Consider the following 23294-nt stretch of genomic DNA (forward strand, 5'->3'; position numbering starts at 1 on the left):
TCTCTTGTAGACAGCATATAGATGGGTCTTGTTTTTGTATCCATTCAGCAAGCCTGTGACTTTTGGTTGGAGCCTTTAATCCATTTGTGTTTAAGGTAATTATCGATGTGCATGTTCCTTTGAACATTTTCTTAATTGTTTTGGGTTTGTTTTTGGAGTTCCTTTTCTTCTCTTGTGTTTCCCACTTAGAGAAGTTCATTTAGCATTTGTTGTAGAGCTGGTTTGGTGGTGCTGAATTCTCTTAGCTTTTGCTTGTCTCTAAAGCTTTTGATTTCTCCATGGAATCTGAATGAGATCATGCCGGGTAGAGTATTCTTAGTTGTAGGTTCTTTCCTTTCATCACTTTAAGTATATCATTTCAATCCCTTCTGGCTTGTAGAGTTTCTGCTGAGAAATCAGCTGTTAAACTTATGGAAGTTCCCTTGTATGTTATTTGTCGTTTTTCCTTTGCTGCTTTCAATAATTTTTGTCTTTAATTTTTGCCAATTTGATTATTATGTGTCTCGGCATGTTTCTCCTTGGGTTTATCCTGTGTGGGACTCTCTGCGTTTCCTGGACTTGAGTGGCTGTTTCCTTTCCCATGTTAGGGAAGTTTTTGACTATAATGTCTTCAAACATTTTCTCGGGTCCTTTCTCTCTCTCTCCTCCTTCTGGGACCCCTGTAATGTGAATGTTGTTGCGTTTAATGTTGTCCCAGATGTCTCTTAGGCTGTCTTCATTTCTTTTCATTCTTTTTTCTTTATTCTGTTCTGCGGCAGTGAATTCCACCATTCTGTCTTCCAGGTCACTTATCCATTCTTCTGCCTCAGTTATTCTGCTATTGATTCCTTCTAGTGTAGTTTTCATTTCAGTTATTGTATTGTTCATCTCTGTTTGTTTGTTCCTTAATTCTTCTAGGTCTTTGTTAAACATTTCTTGCATCTTCTCGATCTTTGCCTCCATTCTTTTTCCAAGGTCCTGGATCATCTTCACTATCATTATTCTGAATTCTTTTTCTGGAAGGTTGCCTGTCTGTACTTCATTTAGTTGTTTTTCTGGGGTTTTATCTTGTTCCTTCATCTGGTATATAGCCCTCTGCCTTGTCACCTTTTCTGTCTTTCTGTGAATGTGGTTTTTGTTTCACAGGCTGCAGGATTGTAGTTCTCCTTGCTTCTGCTGTGTGCCCTCTGGTGGGTGAGGCTATCTAAGAGGCTTGTGCAGGTTCCCTGATGGGAGCGACTGGTGGTGGGTAGAGCTGGGTGTTGCTCTGGTGGGCAGAGCTCAGTAAAACTTTAATCTGCTTGACTGCTGATGGGTGGGGCTCGGTTCCCTCCCTGTTGGTTGTTTGGCCTGAGGCGACCCAACACTGGAGCCTACCAGGCTCTTTGGTGGGGCTAATGGCGGAGTCTGGGAGGGCTCACACCAAGGAGTACTTCCCAGAACTTCTGCTGCCAGTGTTCTTGTCCTCACGGTGAGCCACAGCCACCCCCTGCCTCTGCAGGAGACCCTCCAACACTAGCAGGTAGGTCTGGTTCAGTCTCCTATGCAGTCACTGCTCCTTCCCCTGGGTCCTGATGTGCACACTACTTTGTGTGTGCCCTCCAAGAGTGGAGTCTCTGTTTCCCCCAGTCCTGTCAAAGTCCTGCAATCAAATCCCGCTAGCCTTCAAAGTCTGATTCTCTAGGAATTTCTCCTCCCATTGCCGGACCCCCAGGTTAGGAAGCCTGACGTGGGGTCAGAACCTTCACTCCAGTGGGTGGACTTCTGTGGTGTAAGTGTTCTCCAGTCTGTGAGTCACCCACCCAGAAGTTATGGGGTTTGATGTTATTGTGATTGTGCTCCTCCTACCGTCTCACTGTGGCTTCTCATTTGTCTTTGGATGTGGGGTCTTTTTTGGTGAGTTCCAGTGTCTTCCTGTCGATGATTGTTCAGCAGTTAGTTGTGATTCTGGTGTTCTCGCATGAGGGAGTGAGAGCGTGTCCTTCTGCTTCGCCATCTTGGTTCAGGGCCTACTTCACTCTTATCTCTATCACCCTGGTCACATTGCTTCCTCCTCTTCCTATGTCTCTGTGTCTTCTCTTCTGTGAAGGAACTGAATTTTAAATTTAATTTAATTAAAAAAAAATTTATTTAATTAGTTTATTTTGGGCTGTGTGGGGTCCTCGCTGCTGTGCACGGGCTTTCTCTAGTTGAGGCGAGCAGGGGCTACTCTTTGTTGTGGTGCGCTGGCTTCTCATTGTGGTGGCTTCTCTTGTTGCAGAGCTCCGGCTCTAGGCACGCGGGCTTCAGCACTTGTGGCACGCGGGCTCGTTAGTTGTGGCTCGTGGTCTCTAGAGCGCAGGCTCCGTGGTTGTGGTGCACAGGCTTAGTGACTCGGCGGCATGTGTGATCTTCCTGGCCCAGGGCTCGAACCCATGTCCCCTGCATTGGCAGGTGAATTCTTAACCACTCTGCCACCAGGGAAGTCCGTAAATTTTATTTAATTTTAATTGATTTTAATGTCAATAGCCACCTAGTGTAGTGGCCCAGGTATTGCACAGCACAGGTAGACCTTGGATACTTAAGAATTCAGGGTCAGGGGTGGTGAGAGGGGGGAAATACTGTGGATTACAGTAAGAAGGGAAGATTGTGACACTCTTGGAGAGTTCACTGAAGGCAGGGGAAGCTTATGCTAGGCTGGAATGTCCAAGATTTTGTCATAAAATAGCGTGGCCAAAGCACATCTCTCCTGTACAGAAGTGGAAGGAAATAAAAGGGATTGGTGTGAATTTGTGGAGGTTCTTGAGTGTCAGTGTCAAAATTCATCCTGAAGAATCAGGGAATGAGTAAGATAATACCTGCCAACCTTGACATATTATGTAATTGATAAATACTGTACTCGTTAGTGAAGACTTTTCAGTAGAAATGGGTACTTTAGGAGGATTCAGCTGCCGTGGGAGACGGAGGGATGAGAGGGGAGAAAAGACTTCAGGCAGTGCACAAATCTGCATCACAGTCTTGCCCTTGTTGACTGTGCTTTTCCTAGTCACCTCCCATAACTGACTCTACCCACCTTCAACATCCTCTTGTCTGTGGCTGAAGTTGGTATTTAAGGTTAGGGTTTTGGCCATTTTGGTGAGTTACTCAGTTTTCCTGGGTCTCTCCCATGTATACGTGTTATTAAACTTTGATTTTCTCTTGTTAATCTGTCTCATGTCAATTGAACTCTTAGACCATCCAGAAGACCTTATAAGGGTAGAGGAAAATGTCTTCCTTCTTAACCACATGATGTTTATTTGTTGTGTTTCCTCTCTTTTTCAATGCCCAGTGCTGCCCCTTTTCTGCACGTTGTCTTCAGCGTTGCTCCTACAAATCCCAGTTGAAATACTACTTCTTAGATTAAGCCTTTCCCTCGCCTGATCTCAGAATCACTGACTTAGGATCTCAGAGGTCTGACAATTTGTATCTCTTATGGCATCTTGTATAATACCTTGCCTGTAGTAGGTGCTTTACGTATGTTGGAATTGAAAGAGATTGTGTATATTTACTTTGTGAGAGGCTGATTGAGATCGAAACCATAGGCGAAAATGGGAAGCTAGCATGACCTAAACATTAGAACTCAAGAAAGCACATACAACAAAAAATAAAACTCCAAGCTATAGACTAATATTGGTTATTAATAAAGATGTAAAAACCTTAAATAAAATTTTAGAATGTCTAATTTAATAGTGTTAAGGGATAATCAGTCATGAATGGATAGTGTGTTTATCCCGGGAATTAAATTGATTAACACATCATACTGTTCAAACAAAAGAGTGAACCCCCGTATCACCATAGACACTCAATAGGCAGCGTACAGTATCTACACCCTGGTGCTCACAATCTCATAACAAACTTGACAGGGTCCTTCAAACAAGAGAAAGAATATCTTTTACAAAACAGTACCCAACCATAAACTCAGTGGGAGAATAAAGATCATCCCTGACTTATGATGGGGTTGTGTCCTGAATATTGGAAGTCAATGCATTTAATACACCTAACCTACTGAACATCATATTTTAGCCTAGCCTACCTTAAATGTGCTCAGAACACTTACATTAGCCCACAGTTGGGAAGAACCATCTCACACAAAGCCTATTTCATAATAAAGTGTTACAAATCTCATGAAATTGTTACTGAACCAAACTTGGGTCCACATGCCCGATGCACAGCAAAGCCAGTCTGCTGACACCGGGTTGTGGTGAAGGACGGGACAGCGTTTATTGCAGGGTGCCAAATAAGGAGAACGTGCAGCTAGTGCTCAAAAGACCCAAACTCCCCAATGGCTTTTAGGCAAGGGTTTTTAAAGGCAACATTATGGGAGAGGGTCGTAGGGTGCCTGATCAGCTCATGGACGTTCTTTCTGATTGGTTGGTGGTGAGGTAACAGGGTGGTGTTTCAGGAATCTCAATCATCAGTCTTCTGGTTCCAACCAGTCTGGGGTCTGTGTGCAGACCCTGTGAAGTCAACGTCTTCCGCTTAGTTTCTGCAGAACAACTCAAAGATATGTGTCAGATCGTTGTCTATATCCCTTCAGGAGGAACTAGGAGTCCTGTGACTCTGTTGTTTAAGCTAGTAGTACTTTTCTTGTTTGATTGCTTTCCTTTGTTTCTACATTTTCCACTTCTCTAATCATTAACTGGGTCTGCTCTTTGGAACCCGGGGAAGGTCTAGGCGACAAAAGCTTTTTCTACAAACAAGCAACAGGAGACAAGGAGGGGCTTGTACCCAGGAGGGCCTCGCAGGGTCCTGCTCTGTTTCATAATTTATTGAATACTGTGCTGAAAGTGAAAAACAGAATGGTTGTCTGGGTGCAGAATGGTTGTACATGTATCAGTTGTTCCCCCTCGTGATTGCACGGCTGACGGGGAGCTGTGGCTGCCACCGCCCAGCATCACGAGAGGATTATATTGCATATCTCAAGCTCAGGAGAAGATCAAAATTCAAAAATTGAAGTACAGTTTCTACCGAATGCACATTGCTTTTGTACCATCTTAAAGCTGAGAAATGGAAAGTTGAAGCATTCTAATTTGGGTACCATCTGTAGTGGGGGATTCCCATAAAAACCAGAGATAATAAAAGATATGTACTGTTGCGATTAATGAAGTAGTTAAAATGAGACTGATGAATGCTGTCTGGGGAGTGAAGCTGATGCTCTCCTGCCTGTTTGTAGCAATATGAATCAATACAACCTTTTGGAAGTCAACTAGGTGGTCTCTTTCACAAAGCATAAAAATATTCATACCCTCTGACTTAGACATTTACTTCTCCGAAATTCTCCTAAGGAATCTGATATGTTGACAAAGAAGTGAACAGGTATTCACTATAACATTAGTTAGAAGAATCAGAAATGATAGTAATTTAAATGCCCCACAGTGGGGAAATAGTTGAGACCATTAAGCGGTATCCCTACAGTGGAATATAACTAGTCATTAGAAATGTTTAAGGCTTTTGATGCTATGAGAATGCTCTTGTATGAATTAGAATGATACAGATTGTGTTTAAATATTCCCTGATGGTGTATAAAAATCTCCTTTGTTTCTTGATGGAAGGGTTAGAACTCATTTTTCTTTTTTTCTGGTTAAATTTCTGAGTGTTTGAAATAGGTTCCAATATGCACTTCCCAAAATTTAGACGGTTGTATGTTCTGACTATTCCAAATAAGAAAGAGGATGAAAAGAGGCTCATTATGAAAAGCAACAATATGGTATTTTACAAATGTTTTCTTTTTTTACAATTTTATTTATTTATTTATTTATTTTGGCTGTGTTGGGTCTTCGTTTCTGTGTCGGGGCTTTCTCTAGTTACGGTGAGCTGGAGCCACTCCTCATTGCGGTGCGTGGGCCTCGCACCGCTGCGGCCTCTCCTGTCGCGGAGCACAGGCTCCAGACGCGCAGGCTCAGCAGTTGTGGCTCATGGGCCCAGTCGCCCCGCGGCATGTGGGACCCTCCCAGACCAGGGCTCGAACCTGTGTCCCCCGCACTGGCAGTCAGACCCTCAACCACTGCGCCACCAGGGAAGCCCACAAATGTTTTCTTTTTATTTAAAATTTTCTTTTATGCTTTTTGATGGGACACACATTTACAGGGTTGAAAAACCAAAAATGTACAATAAAATATGAAGTGAGAAGTGGCTTTCACACCTCTGTCCCTCATCTGCCCAGTCCTTTCCTTGAAACCGAGCAAGGGGTTGAGTGCTCGCTGCTCAGAAAGCCAAACTCTGACAGCGAGTATTTGCAGCAAAGTAAGGGTTTATTGCAGGGTGCCAAGAAAGGGAGTGGGAGGTGAGCCTCAGATCCCCTCCAATTTGGTCTTCGAGTTACGGGGTTTTTAAAGGGGAAGGACAAAGAAGGTGGGGCTAATCATTGTCTTGTGACATTTGTTAATCGCAGTTTCAAGAGTCAGGATGCCTAAGGTTTATGAGTCTTTGGCCAGGTTGTCCATGACCTGGGGAGGGGGGCAGTCTGTTAGCTCATCCTGCCCTGGAGAAACAGCCTGAGTTTGTTAAGGATGTTATGGACAAGAGCACTTTTAGTCCTCTGACTCTGGTTGATCATTGTTCAGTTAGCACAGGATTGAGGTCAGAGGGGATGAGAAAGGGGAAAAAGGTTTTAATAGAGAGGTTAATCATAAACTCGGCAGGGGAATTCAGTTTTAGGGGGACTCGGTTTCATACTAACATGTGACCACTGATACTAGTTTTGATTTTGATCACAGGCGTCAGTAAGCGGCAGCGAGCAGTAGCTGGAAGCAAGATCTTAGTTCCGGGACCGGGAGTCCTAACCACTGGATCACAGGGGCCAGCAGCTAGGGCCTGGGTCCCTAGTTCTTGCCTGCCTTGTCAAGAAAGAATTCAGGTGCGGAGGCAGAAGGTAAAGAGAAAAGTGAAAAGTTTACTGGAAAAGCAGAGTACATGCGGAAGGAAGCACAGGCGAACTCAGTGAGAGAGTCGATGAGAGTCGGGCCTTTGGGAAGTTTAAACCCTTTATGAGGGGGCAGTCTTCCGGGTCTTTGTCTTCTTCTTGGCCAATCGTATTGTTTTGACCCCATGGCTAATTTGTCTCTGGACCTTCCCCTGGGTGTACGTGCACCCCTCAATCAAGATGGCTTTCATCGCAAAGGCCTCTGGGAGGGAGGTAGCAGGACTTACTATGGTCTGGCATCTCCTGCCTTTTTGACCCTGTGAAGGCTTTTGTGCATGCGTAGTGTCTCCCTTGCCCCAAGGATGGGAAATGTATGACCTCTCAATCTTTTAACAGGGTTTAGCCCCTCTCTGTCTCTGCCATAAAAGTGTCCAGTGTCCGGTTATCTACCCTGTTCCTGTTTCTTATATCGAGGTGCAGATCTCAAAATATAGACAGGAGTCCGGTCATAAATATGTAGTCCTGGAGCCCGTTTGTCTCTTGCCCCAGGAAATGTAAACCGGGGGCTGGTAATGATTGTCTGGCCTGGAGCTCATCTTCTTCTCACCCCAGGAAGTGTGAACAGGAGGCCAGTTGTAAATGCCTAGCCTGGAGCCCACCTATCTCCTGCCTCAGTTTCTTCTGTGTCCTTTCAGAGATTTTTTTTTTTAGCTCATGTTCAAGCAAATTTAAATATATGACCTCCCCCGACCTTGCCCTCAAGTCACTATCTACTGCCTAGCTCATTTATGCCTGGCCCACTTTGGGTCACCCTGGCTGGCCTTGTTCTAGATTCTTACATCACCAGGACTTGCCTATCTGAGATGCAACTCCTCAGCCTATGGACAGCGCCCTGCCCGCTCTATGGGTTGCTGGGGAGGAAGACATTTTCCTCTACCCTTCTAGGTTCTTCTGGCTGGTCTAAGGATTAAATGGACATGAGACAGATTAACAGGAGAAAATCACACAAAAGTTGAACAACATGAATACATGGGAGAGAAGGCTTTCACCTTGAATACCATCTTTGGCTAAAGACAAAAGAGGGTGTGGACAGTGGGGAGTCAGTTATGGGAGGTGACCAGGAAAAGCATGGTAAACAAGGGTGAGCTTTTCATGCAGATGTAAGCCTTTGCCTTCTCCATTGATTAAGTTTCTAGAGATTTGGTCATCCTCCACTTCTTGGTACAGTCAAGGAGACACCCTTACAAATGGAGATTTTCCTTATGCGTGTAAATGTTTCTTACAAAAGGGTAACTTCTACTTGGTTTTCAGCGTTTCTCCCATGTCTGCTGTTTCTTAGAAAATAACCAGCTTAAAAGAATGAATATGCCAAAGAGACATAGGGGGGCAAATTCTGCTCCCCTACAGGGTGAACGAGGTGGGGAGTGGGTGTGTGCCCACCTTGGAGTGCCTTCAAGTGCACAGTTGAAGCCACTGAGAAAATTACAGCAGCCAACTTGACTGACATACCCAGCACACACTTCAAATATGTTAGGTTAAAAAAACTGACTCAAAGGCAGTACTTTTCAGGCAGTTTTTCTCAGCTTGAGAGTAAGGTCATAGCAGAATCTTCAGGAGGGCTTGTGTAGTTTTAAAACCATTCAATGTTGTCATTTCCTGCATTTTGAAAGTGGAAATAATCCCATACCTTTCTGATGTCAACTACAGAAAGTAACGTGTGGCAATTTTGGCTCTAGAGCATGAGTTAAAAATAAAAACATCAAAGAACATTGTTCAAAGGCATGCGCTATTGCTCCCAATGTTACCCCAAAACTGGGTTCACCTCTTCGTGGGTGTTGAGCCAAAAGATGCAACCAAGCCAGAGAATGGGAGGAGGAAGGATCTATTACTTGCAGCAAGTAAGGAGAACACCAGGGATCTTTCCCAAAGCAGTGTCTCCCTGAAAACTGGGGAAGTTTTAAGCTAAGGGTACATGCATATTCACGAAGGGGTTTGGGTGGTCCACACAGTCCAAGCTTTAGTTGATTGAAGTCACAAGGGTCAGAAAAGGTCAACATTATCATCCCTTAGGTGCCAGTTGATCTGGTGGTTGAGTGCTTCAGGCTAGTCTTTACTGCTGAAACAGAACTGGGGGTCTTTACAAGTGATGTATTATCTTTGCTCTTGTTACTTCTCTTGCCTGATAACAGTCATTTGTTCCTTCATTGTTTCCTTAAGGTAATTAATTACTGAGACCTGTTCAAGGACAAGCATTACAGCCAGGCTTAGATCACAAAATGGCTTAGGCCAAAGATGGGTTCTCTTATGTCAAAAAAAACAGCCATGCCTGGTTTTCTTCCTCTGGGGACGTGCTACCCTATGTGCTTACACCACAGGGGTTAAAATTGCTTTTGAGGGGGCGGTGGTGGGTCAAAAAACCATCTTACACCATGTCTAAAGCACAGATATGAATGTGGTACATAAACAGGTATACACACAATGTATATGTGGAATTAAAATTTTGTTGGAGGGGCAGTTGGGAAAAGAATGTCTAACAAGGCTCATTAGGAGGGTGATAATGAACAGAAAGGTTGAGATGCTGGTCAAAGGGAATGGGTGCAGTGCTGATGATTTGTGGGTGTTTCCAAGGAGGGGAGAGCAGTGGTCAGGATAAAGACCTGGCTTCCAGGGCACTGCTGTGGTGGGCTGCCGTGGCCAACTTAGACTGATTTGACTTTGCCATTTTAACTGTCTGGTAAGGGGCAGAAGAAAGTTACTCCTCTCCCACGCTCCTCCCTCTTTCCCTCCCCCCAGCTGGATTCAACTAGTAGAACCTGAGGACTAGCTGTTTCTCAGATACCCAGCGTCCCAGCATCGCAGGATGCCAGAGCTGGAGGGCCCTATGCCTTCCTGTCCCTTTTATTTTCCACATCACATACTAGAACCAAGGCCATCCCCTCAGTGATGGAATGGAACTGACTCTCTGGACATACATTCCTTTTGCTCCCCCAAAGGGTCATTGATTCAAGAGGCACAGCCGGTGCTGGGAGATGACTTTAAAGACAAGTGTCTGTTTTGTGAAGTCTGTTTCTCCATAGCCATTGACTAGAGTGAAATACGAGTTGATGTTGGGAATGATGTGAGCCCTGCTTGGCTGCGGAGGGACAGCAGGGAGGGGGTTATTCTGGTGGACGAGTGGAGGGAGGGAGTTGGTTTGACTCGTCAGAATTCTTTCCAACTCTCCGCCACCATCTTTGTGGTCTTGGTCAAGATCGTGGAACTATTCTGGGCCTTTTTTTTTTTCTTTATAAATCCATAAATTAGATGCATCAAATTAAGGTTACTTTCAAATCTAGTAAGCTACAGGGGTCAGTACTTGACAAGGGGAGACATGTCTACGGATTTCTTTATTCAGTAATTAGACCTCACTGCTTGATCATTACAATTGCAAAGAAGTAAGTGGAGACAATGGTGGTTTCATACAGAATAGGGCCACATCCCAGGCACTCTTCTTTCGGTTCTTAGAATGATCTGTTTTGTTTTTTCCTTCACTGGGATATCTTTTTTACTAACACCTGGAACTCTTCGAAACTAACTTCTCCATCTCCATTCCTGTCCAGTTCTTGAAAGAGGTCATCTAGGGTGCTTGGACCCTGGTTTTAGACAAAAAGGATGGGATAGAAGAGAGGAGAGAAAATGATTCAGTTACTGCTGCACATTTTCCGAATTAGAGACACTGGGTCTGCGTTCCTAGAAGGCAACCGAGTTTTCAGTCATATGTTACTGATAGAGATGAAAAAACCAACTTTAGTTGTAGTATTGCTTCATGTCACAGAACTGCCTACCCTTTTTTTAAAAAAAAAACTATATCATACATTTATTATTTTAAAATTGCTAATGTGTATTTTAAAATAATTGGTTTCCTATGTAAACTAAATCTAAATCATTCTTTTGAGAAGAAGTCCCAGGGCTTTACTTGACTGCCGAGGGGCCTTGCTCCAAGATTTCCCTGGTAGCTGGCTTGGCATCCAGCCCCAGAGCTGGACCAGCATGTGATCCTAGGCTTGCCATGGGCCAGCCCCGTGCCAGAGCTTTTCCTTATCCTGTGCAATTCTCCCAGCTGCCATGTGGGGGAGATCCACTTTACAGATGAGGAAACTGAGGCTTTGAGACACCCGCTGACTTGCTCAGCGCCCCCAGCTGTTAAGTAGAGGGCTTGGGGTTCAAACACTGACTCCAGAGCTCAACCCCTTAATTAGCAACCACCCTAGTTTTTTTGCAAACCCCGGGTTGCAGCCCACTGCTATGCTCTGCAGGATGACTTTGGCTCAGTGGTTCTCACACTTTGGCATGCGTCAGAATCACCAGGTGGGCATGCTGACCTTAGTAAACCCAAACTGATGGGTGGTCCTACTCCCAGAGCTTCCGATTCACTAGGCTTGGGGTGGGACCTGAGAATCTGTATTTCCAACAGGTTCCTGGGCGGGTGTGGATGCTGCTGGTCCAGGACTGACTACTCAGAGAACCACTGCTTGTTACATCAGATCATGTTCAGCTCAACTCCCTTTTGACTACTGGTATTCCTGTAGTGAATTAATTTTTGTCTCTGCTGTAGGGGTGGAAAATTTTCCCTTCTTCCCTTCTGGGTTCTTTGGCTGGTCTATTAATTAAATTGACATAGATCAACAGGAGAAAAACAAGTTTAATTACATACGTACAGGGTACCCCATAAAAGTATGATACCCAAAGGGCAGCCAGGTAACTGAGGCTTATATAACATCCTGGGCTAAGGCTACAAAAGGAAGGAAGGCCATTCAGATGTAGGCAGAGATGTTTGGAAAACAAAAGTTTGGCCTGTTATACAGATAAATTTCTTAGGACAAAAGGAATCTCTAGCAAGAGCTCTCTTCCTGGTAAAAGAAGAGCTCTGTTCTTTGCAGTATAAATTTAGGCAGCTGAGTGGGAGGTAAAGAGTTTTCCCTGAATCTTTGGGTTTTGATTTTTTTTAGTTCCAAGTACTCTTCATGCTAAAGTGGAGGAGACTTGTTCTGAGCCACAACTCTGACTTTCAGGTTAGGAGTCTCTGTGGCAAAATAGTACCCAGGAAACCTATTGAAATAACAGTTTAGTTTATAAGTCAGCTTCAAAAAATTTTTTTAAATTGTGGTAAAAATCGCATAAGATAACATTCCCCATCTTAACTATTTTTAAGTATACGGTTCAGTAATGTTAAGTATGTTCACATTGTCGTGCAACAAATCTCTACATCAAGGTATGCTTTAATCCCTAAGATTCCTGTAAAGACACTTGGCACTTAGCTATGCTCACAAGACCAAACTGTGTTAGTTATTTAGCATCTGTTTTATAAATACCAAGCACTGTTTTCCTGAAGCATTTGCTACATTCTAAACCATACAAGGTGATGTGATGTAAACAGTATAGCTTAGAAAACCTTAGAAATCCATATGGAAATGTAATCAGTACATGACTTAATAAGTAGATTTTTTCACAACTTACCATTAGTCTTCCTACCTTTATCCTAATTAGAAAAGTCATATGTGCTTTTTTTTTTTTTTTTTTTTTTTTTTTTTTTTTGCCATACGTGGGCCTCTCACCGTTGTGGCCTCTCCCGTTGCGGAGCACAGGCTCCGGACGCACAGGCTTAGCGGCCATGGCTCACGGGCTTAGCCGCTCCGCGGCACGTGGGATCTTCCCAGACCGGGGCACGAACCCGTGTCCCCTGCATCGGCAGGCGGACTCTCAACCACTGCGCCACCAGGTAAGCCCCATATGTGCTTTTTATAGGAAATACATAAAATATAGAAAAATACAGAAAAATTCACCAATCTTACCTTATTTAAAAACAAATTGTTTGAATAGATTGCCTAGGCTTCCCTGTCAGATTATTATTTTTCTTCTTTTTATTATTTTCTATTATTCCTATTATTATTTTTCTTCCTTTTGTTTTTTTTTTGAAAAGTTGAATCTTTCTCAGAAACACTGGTTTTTATTTTTGATTAGAAAGTCTCTTTTTCTGCTAGTACCTTTAACTTTTTAAGTTATTTCACATTTTAACTATAGGACAATATCGATTATAAGGTCATCGAATTCAGCTACTTCACTTTTTAGTACTAAAAACAGAAACCTCAACAACTAAAACTAGAAACCTTCTCATATGTCATATTGACAGAAGGGACATTTCTGGTTAAAAACTGAGAACCAAATTCTGAAGTTAGAGCTAAGTAGGGACCAAGTCAAATGTAACAGGTAGTTGCACAGTTGCTTCCATTTTGAAGATGGTTTTTAGTTACAAGGGAAAGAGAGTGTATTGGAGCAAAGAGAATTAACCTTTCCCTATTCCTTATTGCCTCTAGATGCATTTTGATGTTGATAACTCTGGGATGGCTTTGATCAGAAACTTTGTGGCTGAGGAAATGTAATCCTTTCCTGAAAGTTGTTTAGAAACTCATGGTTGCTCATTAGCACAAATGTAAATGCTTTTGAAATAGAAATGGGTGTCGCCAGAGGGCAATTTATCAGCATGAGGCTGGTTTTCTTAACAGACTGCCAAGTAAGCGTTGGTCTAGTTGAGAGATCCTACCTATTACAGAGGAGCACATCCAAGTCCAGCTCCTATAACCGTACAGGCCTCGTTGTTTTCCTAAAGCCTGGCACAGGGGTGCTGAATCCAGGCTGAAGGCCTTAGTGTGTTTGCTTGGCAACCTGCGGGTCTTCCAGGCCTAGCTCGGTAAGAGTGCGATCATGGCTTCTGTTTACTATGGCTGGTCCTGGGGAGTTCTGAGTCAAGGCTGTGGGCAATAGAAGGCATAGTCCATGCTTTCTAGGAACTTGCCTTCTGAAATGTGGCCTGCCCTCAGGGGAGGAAAGCACACATTCAAGCGCCCTCCCTCCGGTGATGCCCATGCCTGGGCTGCTGGGCGCTCCGCCTCAGATGGAGCTCTGATCCGTCTCGTCGTGGACCTCAGCCTCTCCCCGCGTCCTTTCCTCTCTTCTCTCCTCCCTTCCCACCATCGCCGCCCCATCAGCGGGCTCTGTGGTGGTATACTCACTTTCAGTAAACTGGGGAATTCAGTCTGAATCAATAGCTTCAGCTCCTCCTTCGACAGCTGGTTTGGATCACCTTCTTTGGCTGCGTATTTTTCAAAAATGCTCTTCAGTTCTTCAGGAAACTTGTTTGTACTCATTTTGGTGTCCTGTAAATTGGGAAAGAAATGAACTTACCAAAAAGGTGAAGTATTTTATACTGATGATTGCCAGCAGGAGTTGAGTGCTTTTGGGCTGTTTCCTTGGCATAGGTGAGAGAGAATAAAGAAAAGGGGAGAGGGGAAGATAAAGAGGAGGAGGAGGAGAGAGGGGGCGGGAACTGTGGGAATCACAATGTACCAGTGACTGAAAACGTGTTTTAAAAATAATCATCAGGCTTCCCTGGTGGCACAGTGGTTGAGAGTCTGCCTGCCGATGCAGGGGACGCGGGTTCATGCCCCGGTCCGGGAAGATCCCACATGCCGCGGAGCGGCTGGGCCCGTGAGCCATGGCCGTTGAGCCTGCGCGTCCGGAGCCTGTGCTCCGCAACGGGAGAGGCCGCAACAGTGAGAGGCCCGCGTACCGCAAAAAAAATAAATAAATAAAAATAATCATCTTAGATAGATTGTTAAATGTCTGTTTTTGGAATATATCTGTTAGAAGATAGTCTTTGGAGCCAAATACTTTTACTAGTAATTTTGACATTTTTCACTTTTTAGGTACCTGTTCTGCACTCTGTAGGCTGTGGTCTTGAAGAAACCTGACCACAGCTTCTAGCCTCTTAAGTTACTGGTAATATCTTTAGATGGCACAAACCCACTTTTTCTCTAGACCGTGATCTTTCACACCATTCTGAAAGGAAGCAGAAGCAGCTACAGGTAGTACGAAAATCACACTTACCTGGTCGTCCAGCAGTGAGGCAGCTGGAAGAATCAAATAGGAGTGTGAGAAGCTGAGCAGGATCCTGCGACTTTTATAGTCTTTACACCTACACCACCCTGATGATGAAATTTTCCTTTTGTTTGCCGTTTAAGGGTAATTATTAATGGTTTTTGAAACCCAAGCCTAAGACCGCATGAGCTTCATAATTAAGGGCAAGATCCAATAAAGGGCCACCTCAACAGTTGCTTAATGGTTCAGAGTCCCAAGTATAAGCTTGGATTCTTTACCCCTTAGATTACATTTTCCCTACAATGTGGAACTAGGATATTTGCTCACTGTTCACATTTCAGAAAGCTAAAATACGGAGGGTTGTTGTTTTTCAATTTAGTTGCATATTTAGGCTTGAAAAAAATAATTTTCTGCACATCAAGAAAAAAATGCTGAAATAGATAATCAAATACTACGTAGTTTAAAGAATTGCCCTATAGCCTTTGAAGTCCCTCTGATGTTTTGTACATATAAGGTGGTTAAATTTTTTTTTAATAAACATCCACTTTTTAAAAATAAATAAATAAATAATTTGGCTGTGTTGGGTCTTAGTTGCTGCGCGCGGGCTTTTCTCTAGCTGTGGTGAGCGGGGGCTACTCTTCGTTGCGGTGCGCAGTCTTCTCATTGCGGTGGCTTCTCTTGTTGCGGAACATGGGCTCTAGGTGCACGGGCTTCAGTAGGTGTGGCATGCGGGCTTAGTAGTTGTGGCTCGTGGGGTCTAGAGCGCTGGCTCAGTACTTGTGGCGCACGGGCTTGGTCGCTCTGCGGCATGTGAGATCTTCCCAGACCAGGGCTCGAACCCGTGTCCCCTGCATTGGCAGGTGGATTCTTAACTACTGTGCCACCAGGGAAGTCCCTAGGTGGTTAAATTTTTGAATAACTGAATGAATGAATAAAATATCATTGAGAAGCAGGTTTAAGAAGTCGGGGGAAGATACACAATAATTTGTGGTTTCATTTGGCAAAGCAAGATTGCCAAATAGCATGGTCATTTTTCAACTTTTTCATTATTTGTTGTTCGCATATGTGCTTTTTATTTCTTTTCCTTGCCAAATCTATTTTGTTAATCATTCTAAAAACTCGTGAAAACCCTTGACTTACTTTTATTCAATTGGAATTACTTCAAACTTTTGGAACTGCCAGGATTTAAAATTGGAGACTAAATTTATTTCTCTTAGAAAGAGTTCTATGAAAGAATTAGGACATTTCCTGGGAACATTGATCCGATACTGATTGTAACTCACAAAAGGGGGTTCCAGATCAACTTTAAAAGCACTTATCAGCTTTTAAATACTTGTATATGTCCACACTTTTTATGGACCTTTTCTATATTTAGTTTTCTATGGCCCTTTGTTATATTGCAGACAAATTCAGGATTAAAGTATTGGACTGTATTTCTCTCTGAGGCTTTTCAGTTCTAAAATTCGAAGGCCTTATTCACCTTGGAGAACAAATGTGAAATCTTATATATAGAGTTCCTTAAAAGCTGCCACCAGTCCTGAGTCCTGGTCAGTCCATGCACCTTAGCTGTCTTGTGTATGTTATTCTTGCTTTTACTGCAGATTATTTGACATTGGTATGCATCAGTACTGACTATGTATTAACTCACTTCTTAGAGTAAAGATAGGCATTTTGCTTTTAGCTGTAAGATTTACACAAAAATGTTCTGATTTTGGCAATGTATTTTAATCAAGATTTTAGAGAATTTCTCGGGTTTTTATACTTATGCTCTGTCTTACCTGGGAGGAAGGAGGCTTTTGTTGAACAGTCATGAAAATATCTTTTTCCGCCAGCATCTTTTTAAAAAAATTTCAAATCTACAGAAAATTTGCAGGAAGAGTCAATGAATACCAACCCACCTTTTGCCCAGATTCACTAATCGGTAACATTTCCACATTTGCTTTCTCTTTCTATGGATGACCCCCCCAACCCCAACCATTTGAGAATCAGTTACAGACATCCAGACACTAACCCCCTAAATAACTCAGCATCTTATCTTGTAAGGACAAGGACATTCTCTTACACAACCACAATGCCATGATCACAGCCCGTACTCACATCTCCCCAGTTGCTGAAATAGCATCTTAAATTATCTGTTCTCTCAAATTACTGCTTGTGAGCTAAAATCAACATGGTAGTTGTTTTATTTCTTGAGTCTACTGAAGAAATGATTTTAATAACTATATGTGATCTTAATAACAATATAATATATAACTATATGATTTTAACAAGTATATATTGTATGAGATAATATATGTTGTATACAACACATGAAATGTATATATGAACACACGTGTGTGTGAGCATGTGTGTATATAAAATGAACCCTAAGAAAAACATTTGGAACAGTATTGGTTAACAGTCTTTTAGGCTACAAATCTCTAGTTTCAAGGGAAGACCTCTGATTAAAACAGGCCCAGTGCTGCTTGTTGTCAGAACTTAGGCTTGTGGTAAACGCTGACAGAACGGGAAAAACACCCCGTTGGTCCTCTTATGTTTTCACTTGCTCACCTCTGCAAGTCACATCTCTCGCCTCTTATTTTTCTCTTTACCTGTGGACTCAAGCGTGAGGGTAAACCTGCAGTGGGAAACGTGAAATCCACCAATAGATACTCTCATGAAACATTAACTAAAAATATGTGGAGATGGGCGATAAATACAGGGTGTGTTCAAAAGAGTGCATTTTGAAACCAGAGAAGGGGGAAAACACGACAGGCACAAGATGGGTAATGGAAAAATGGAGAGGCAAAGGTTATTTCACCTCGCCGTTCAATTGCTTGATCTTTGGACAGACTGCAGTTTTTCCTGGGAAAGCCAAGAGTAACTTATTTTACAAGCTTGGGGTGCCACAGGTCTCCGTGGCCGGGTTACTGTGCTCAAAGGCCACAGCAGCAGGGCCTCAGAAAGCGCCTCGGGAAGAGGGTAGTGTCAGCGGCCAGGCCCTGCGAAGCAAAATGGGTGTGAAATGCTGTCTGTGGGCTCGTGTTGTCTTTGATGCTGAGGTTTGGGAGAGACCGTGACTATTAAAGAGCAGCTGTCCCTAAAAGGGAGGCCCCCCCGCCCCCCGCCCATGACAGACTTCACCTTTCGTTTCCAGCCTCTGCGCTGGGTGCCAGAGTTCGCAGAGGCCTCTATCAGAGCCTGGGACTATCGAGGGCTGCTTTTTCCCATGGGCTGTGTGCTGCCCCCCCACCCGACCCGTTAGCTCCAGAAATTCCACAGCACCCGTGTGAAGTGGATGCCGCTGTTACCTCCAGTCTACAGAGACAGTCAAGGACGCATTCAAGGTCACGTCACTGGGGACTGGCAGAGCTGGGATTCAAGTCCAGAGCCAGCCCGCACCGTCAGCCACCATGCCACCTGCCCCGTCTCAGGAGTAGGGCTTCTGTGAGGAGAGCTGGTCAATGTTAGTGTGAGGCTCAGAGGCAGGACTTAAGTGTCATGATCACACCTGAAGGTATAAGAATGTTCTTTTCCTAGTGGAAGTAATATAGACCTTATTTTACTGGTGGAAAAAAACAAGTTAAAAAAATTAGCGGGGCTTCCCTGGTGGCGCAATGGTTGAGAGTCCGCCTGCCGATGCAGGGGACACGGGTTCGTGTCACGGTCCGGGAAAATCCCACATGCCGCGGAGCGGCTGGGCCCGTGAGCCATGGCCGCTGAGCCTGCGCGTCCGGAGCCTGTGCTCCGCAGCGGGAGAGGCCACAGCGGTGACAGGCCCGCGTACCGCAAAAACAAACAAACAAACTAGAAAATATCTACATATTTCTAGGACTGCTTAATGCTTTCACCATTGTAGATTCCATCCTCACGCTGCCCTGATGCTGAAGAGAGGTACCGGCCCTGTATCAGGTGAGAGGTGAGCTTGGACACAGCGTACCTTGGCCTCAGAGCAGGCAACTGCCCCTCTCCCCTTCCGTCTGCGACTTGGTCTCAGAGACCCTCTACTTCTTGTAGGCCCACCGACCAGTCCCTGGGTCTCCTTTGTTAGTTTTTGATTAAAATCCAGGGAGATTAAATGATGGAACGCTTGATCCAAACCTGCCATTGTGCTGAACTCCGATGGTGCTAGAGAAGAAGATCTAGTCCTTGTGCGTGAGGAGCCCACACTTTAGTTTCTGAGAGGAGATGCATATACGAAATGATGGAGGAGGTTAAACTTGTATACGTTAAAGGACTGTATTAGTTTCCTATTGCTGCTGTAACAAATTACCACCAACTTAGTGACAAATTTAGTTTTTTACAGGTCTGGAGCTCAGAAGCATTTCTTCTGGAGGCTCTAGGGGAGAATCTATTTCTTTGCCTTTTCCAGCTTCTAGAGACTGCCTGCTCATGGCCCTTTCCTCCATCTTTAAAGCCAGCCATGTGGCCTCTTCCAGTCTCTCTCTCTCCTTCTCTCTCTGACCTCTGCTTCGTTGTCACATTTCCATCTCTGATTCTGACCCTCCTGCTGCTTCTTATGAGGACCCTGTGGTTACGTTGGGCCCACGCTGATAACCCCCAGATAAGTTTACCATCTCAAGAGACTTAATTTAATCAGGCTGACACGGAAGGCAGCATATTCACGGTTTCTGGGGACTAGGACTTGGACATTTTTGGGGGGGCTGTTATTCAGCCTACCGCTTATTGGAAATGAATGAACACTGTGTAGGTCATTTGTTTGGTAGGGTGAGCATAACACTGGTATTAAGTATGGCACGGTGAGGAGAACTGGAGGGTGCCCCTAAAGCGCAAGCCCACGTGGGATGGTGGGGCGAAGCCACCTCAGGGAAAGTAGTGAAGAGGCGGTCTGTATGTAGTGGCGTCGAGGGGAGGGGAGCAGAGGTAGAAACCACGGGTCAGAATATGTGGGGAGAGCATAGACGGTTCCTGAATGAGGTGGAACCTGCGTGCCACATGGAAGGGTTTAGATTTGGTCTGCAACAATGGAGACTGCTGTAGCTGCCCAGCTACTGAAGATGGTCTGCTGGGAGGTCGGCTCCTCTAGTGTCCCCAAATGAAATGTCCAAAGGCAAGGGACTGGACAGAAGCTGGCCTTACCAGGGTTCTGTCAGGAAGGTCAGAAGGCTTGCACTCTTTCCCACACTGCCATTTAGGAATTTCATCTTTGGAAATTCCTTGGCAGTCTAATGGTTAGGACTCCGCACTTTCACTGCCGAGGCCCAGGCTTAGTTCCCTGATCGGGGAACTAAGATCCTGCAAGCCGGCTCCGTGGCCAAAAAAAAAAGGGGGGGGGGAATTTCATCTTTGATAAGAGAACCTAACTTCCCTAGACTTTGTTGTTTAAGGCACCCAGGACTCCTGAAGTCTTGAACCCATTACACTTTTATCATGGGCTGCAGAAACTTTGGTAAAGGTTAATTAGGGCCGTGTTTATCCTTACATGGTACATTTACATCTCCTAAAGCTTTATCAGCACCAATATTCGTTACTTATTGATCCTTTTTTATTTTTCTTCTGCGCTATGGCTTGGTTCCAAGAAACGACAGCTCTGTAGTGGGGATCAGATGACAGCTTGTATTTAGGCAAACTCAGAATGGGCCGAGGTGACCCTTTTGCAATGGAAGAGGCATTTTCCTCTTAGATGCAAAATCTAGGGTATTTTGAAAATGTTGGGATTAAAGCTAAAGCATATCTGAAGTTCTTTAACCACCCCAGTAATGATAAAAGATATGTTTTAAAGCTGTGATGTTCTCCTATCTCTCAGGCTTTTTGCGGAAGGAATGCCAGGAACGAAGACGTTTCCTTAATTTTGTTGCTCAATCAGGTTGTTTGTAACCCGAGAGGCAGTCATACTGTCATCTTTAGAGCTGGTAGGAAGGACAGCCTGAGAACTCTGCAAGGCAACTGGTTTGGCCAGGTTTGACCAGAAGTACCCTGTGTTCTCTGCCTTCCCCAGCCGTCCCCTTCTGGAGTGTTTCTGTTCTCCCAGCTGGAGCCTGGCCTGGACGTTCTTTTTTTTTAACATCTTTAATGGTATAATTGCTTTACAATGGTGTGTTAGTTTCTGCTTTATAACAAACTGGATCAGCTCTACATATACATATATCCCCTTATCCCCTCCCTCTTGCGTCTCCCTCCCACCCTCCCTATCCCACCCCTCAAGGTGGTCACAAAGCACTGAGCTGATCTCTCTGTGCTATGCAGCTGCTTCCCACTAGCTATGGATTTTACATTTGGGAGTGTATATATGTCCATGCGACTGTCTCACTTGGTCCCAGCTTACCCTTCCCCCTCCCCGTGTCCTCAAGTCCATTCTCTAGTAGGTCTGCGTCTTTATTCCTGTCCCGCCCATAGCGTTCCTCAGAACCGTTTTTTTTTCTTAGATTCCATATATATGTGTTAGCATACGGTATTTGTTTTTCTCTTTCTGACTTACTTCACTCTGTATGACAGACTCTAGGTCCATCCATCTCACTACAAATATCTCAATTTCGTTTCTTTTTATGGCTAAGTAATATTCCATTGTATATATGTGCCACATCTTCTTTATCTATTCATCTGTTGATGGACACTTAGGTTGCTTTCACGTCCTGGCTATTGTAAATAGAGCTGCCATGAACATTTTGGTACATGACTGTTTTTGAATGACGGTTTTCTCAGGGTATATGCCCAGTAGTGGGATTGCTGGGTCGTATGGTAGTTCTATTTTTAGTTTTTTAAGGAACCTCCATACTGTTCTCCACAGTGGCTGTATCAATTTACATTCCCACCTACAGTGCAAGAGGGTTCCCTTTTCTCCACAGGACGGGGTTAAAGGAGCAGCTGCTTCGGGGGCTCTGGCTCACTCAGGCCGGGGGGGGGGGGGGGGCGGGGCACGATGCGGGGCGAGCCTGCGGCGGCAGAGGCCAGCAGAACGTTGCACCAGCCCGAGGCCGCCATGTGTTCTCCCGGGGAAGTTGTCCCTGGATCACGGAACCCTGGCAGTGGCGGGCTGCACAGGCTTCTGGGAGGGGAGGTGTGGACAGTGACCTGTGCTTGTTCACAGGCTTCTTGGTGGCGGCAGCAGCAGCCTTAGCGTCTCATGCCCGTCTCTTGGTGTCTGCGCTGATAGACGCGGCTTGCACCCGTCTCTTGAGCTCGTTTAGGCGGTGCTCTGAATCGAGGGGATTCAGAGGGGGTCCTTGCGCCCCCAGAAACAATCGTCTCTTGCCTCTTCGGCAGCTCCAGACTTTTCCCCGGACTCCCTCCCGGCCAGCCGTGGCGCACTACCCCCCTTCAGGCTGTGTTCACGCCGCCACCCCAGTCCTCTCCCTGCGCTCCGACTGAAGCCGGAGCCTCAGTTCCCATCCCCCGCCCGCCCCGGCGGGGGAGCAGACAAACCTCTTGGGCTGGTGAGTGCCGGTCGGCATGGTTCCTCTGTGCGGGAATCTCTCCGCTTTGGCCTCCGCACCCCTGTTGCTGTGCTGTCCTCCGCGGCTCCCAAGCTTCCCCCCGGCCACCCGCCGTTTCTGCCAGTGAAGGGGCTTCCTAGTGTGTGGAAACCTTTTCTCCTTCACAGCTCCCTCCCACTGGTGCAGGTCCTGTCCCTATCCTTTTGTCTCTGTTTATTCTTTTTTCTTTTGCCCTACCCAGGTACGTGGGGGAGTTTCTTGCCTTTTGGGAGGTCTGAGGTCTTCTGCCAGCATTCAGTAGGTGTTCTGTAGGGGTTGTTCCACGTGTAGATGTATTTCTGATGTATCTGTGGGGAGGAAGGTGATCTCCACATCTTACTCTTCTGCCATGTTGAAGGTCTTCCTGGCCTGGACATCCTTCCACTGAGTGTGTGATGGGCATCCCCGGATGAAGCCGCCTGTCAGTTCTTGCTCTGCTTTTCTCCTTTCACTGCCGTTCAGGGCATCATTTAGAGTTGGAAGCTACTTCCGTCTGCTCCCCCATCTTTTGTCTACCGTTTTCTTTGCCTCTCCAGTGGTTTCTATGGGAGCGTATTTTAATCGGAGGGTCACCGTGGCAGTTACACCTTGGGATTTCTTTCTGTGCTATCATATCAGCAGAAGGTCTGATATATTGCTTTTGAAAACAGCAGGGATAATGTGAACTAATACCCTAGTGGAAGGCCTATACAATATATTTCACTATTTGGGCCTTCAATTTGTATTTTCATTAAAGTAATTAAGTGTTCAACAATTCCAAAAAAAAAAAACCCAACAATTCCAAAAAGCCTATAATGAAAAAATTCAGTAATCCTCACCTCCTGTCTACCACACTCAACTCTTATAGCTGTTTCTCCTGATAGTTCATGTTTCTAAACAATGTTCTCATATTGCTCTTTCAGGAATTTCCAGACTTCCCTCTATGTTGGAGGAGTGTTTAAGACCCTTAGGCAGCCCTGTGCCCACTGCATTTAGCTTTTGGAAATATTTCTTTTGGAAATATTTTCTGGCCTTCTGTTTGTCAGATTCAACCCAAGTAAGCAGTAAGGGAGGATTCCTGTTCTTCGTTGGGTCATTTGACTCCATTTTCAGTGGTTTATACCAGAACA

At 44.8% G+C, this 23294-nt stretch overlaps 2 protein-coding genes across 10 annotated transcripts in view; one reads left to right on the top strand and one right to left on the bottom strand.

Annotated features, from left to right (window-relative positions):
- Window positions 1-23294, top strand: part of CTPS2 (CTP synthase 2) — a 108731-nt gene that overhangs the window by 50193 nt on the left and 35244 nt on the right. The gene's annotated exons all lie outside the window — the stretch shown is intronic.
- S100G (S100 calcium binding protein G) lies at window positions 10240-14863 on the bottom strand. The gene is made up of 3 exons (XM_067722508.1): window positions 14783-14863; window positions 13909-14052; window positions 10240-10491 (listed from the first exon to the last, which is right to left on the bottom strand). The coding sequence occupies exons 2-3, from the start codon at window positions 14041-14043 to the stop codon at window positions 10387-10389; spliced, it is 240 nt and encodes a 79-aa protein (XP_067578609.1). The 5' UTR covers window positions 14044-14052; window positions 14783-14863; the 3' UTR covers window positions 10240-10386.

The sequence above is a fragment of the Pseudorca crassidens genome, chromosome X (genome assembly GCF_039906515.1).
Source record: "Pseudorca crassidens isolate mPseCra1 chromosome X, mPseCra1.hap1, whole genome shotgun sequence".
In the NCBI taxonomy this organism is placed as follows: Eukaryota; Metazoa; Chordata; class Mammalia; order Artiodactyla; family Delphinidae; genus Pseudorca; species Pseudorca crassidens.

Excerpts from the sequence above, each read along its gene's own strand:
- S100G (XM_067722508.1), bottom strand. The coding sequence starts at position 14,043 with ATGAGTACAAACAAGTTTCCTGAAGAACTGAAGAGCATTTTTGAAAAA. Across the intron at positions 10,492-13,908 it reads AATTCCCCAGTTTACTGAAA|GGTCCAAGCACCCTAGATGA; the intron begins GTGAGTATACCA and ends GTCTAAAACCAG.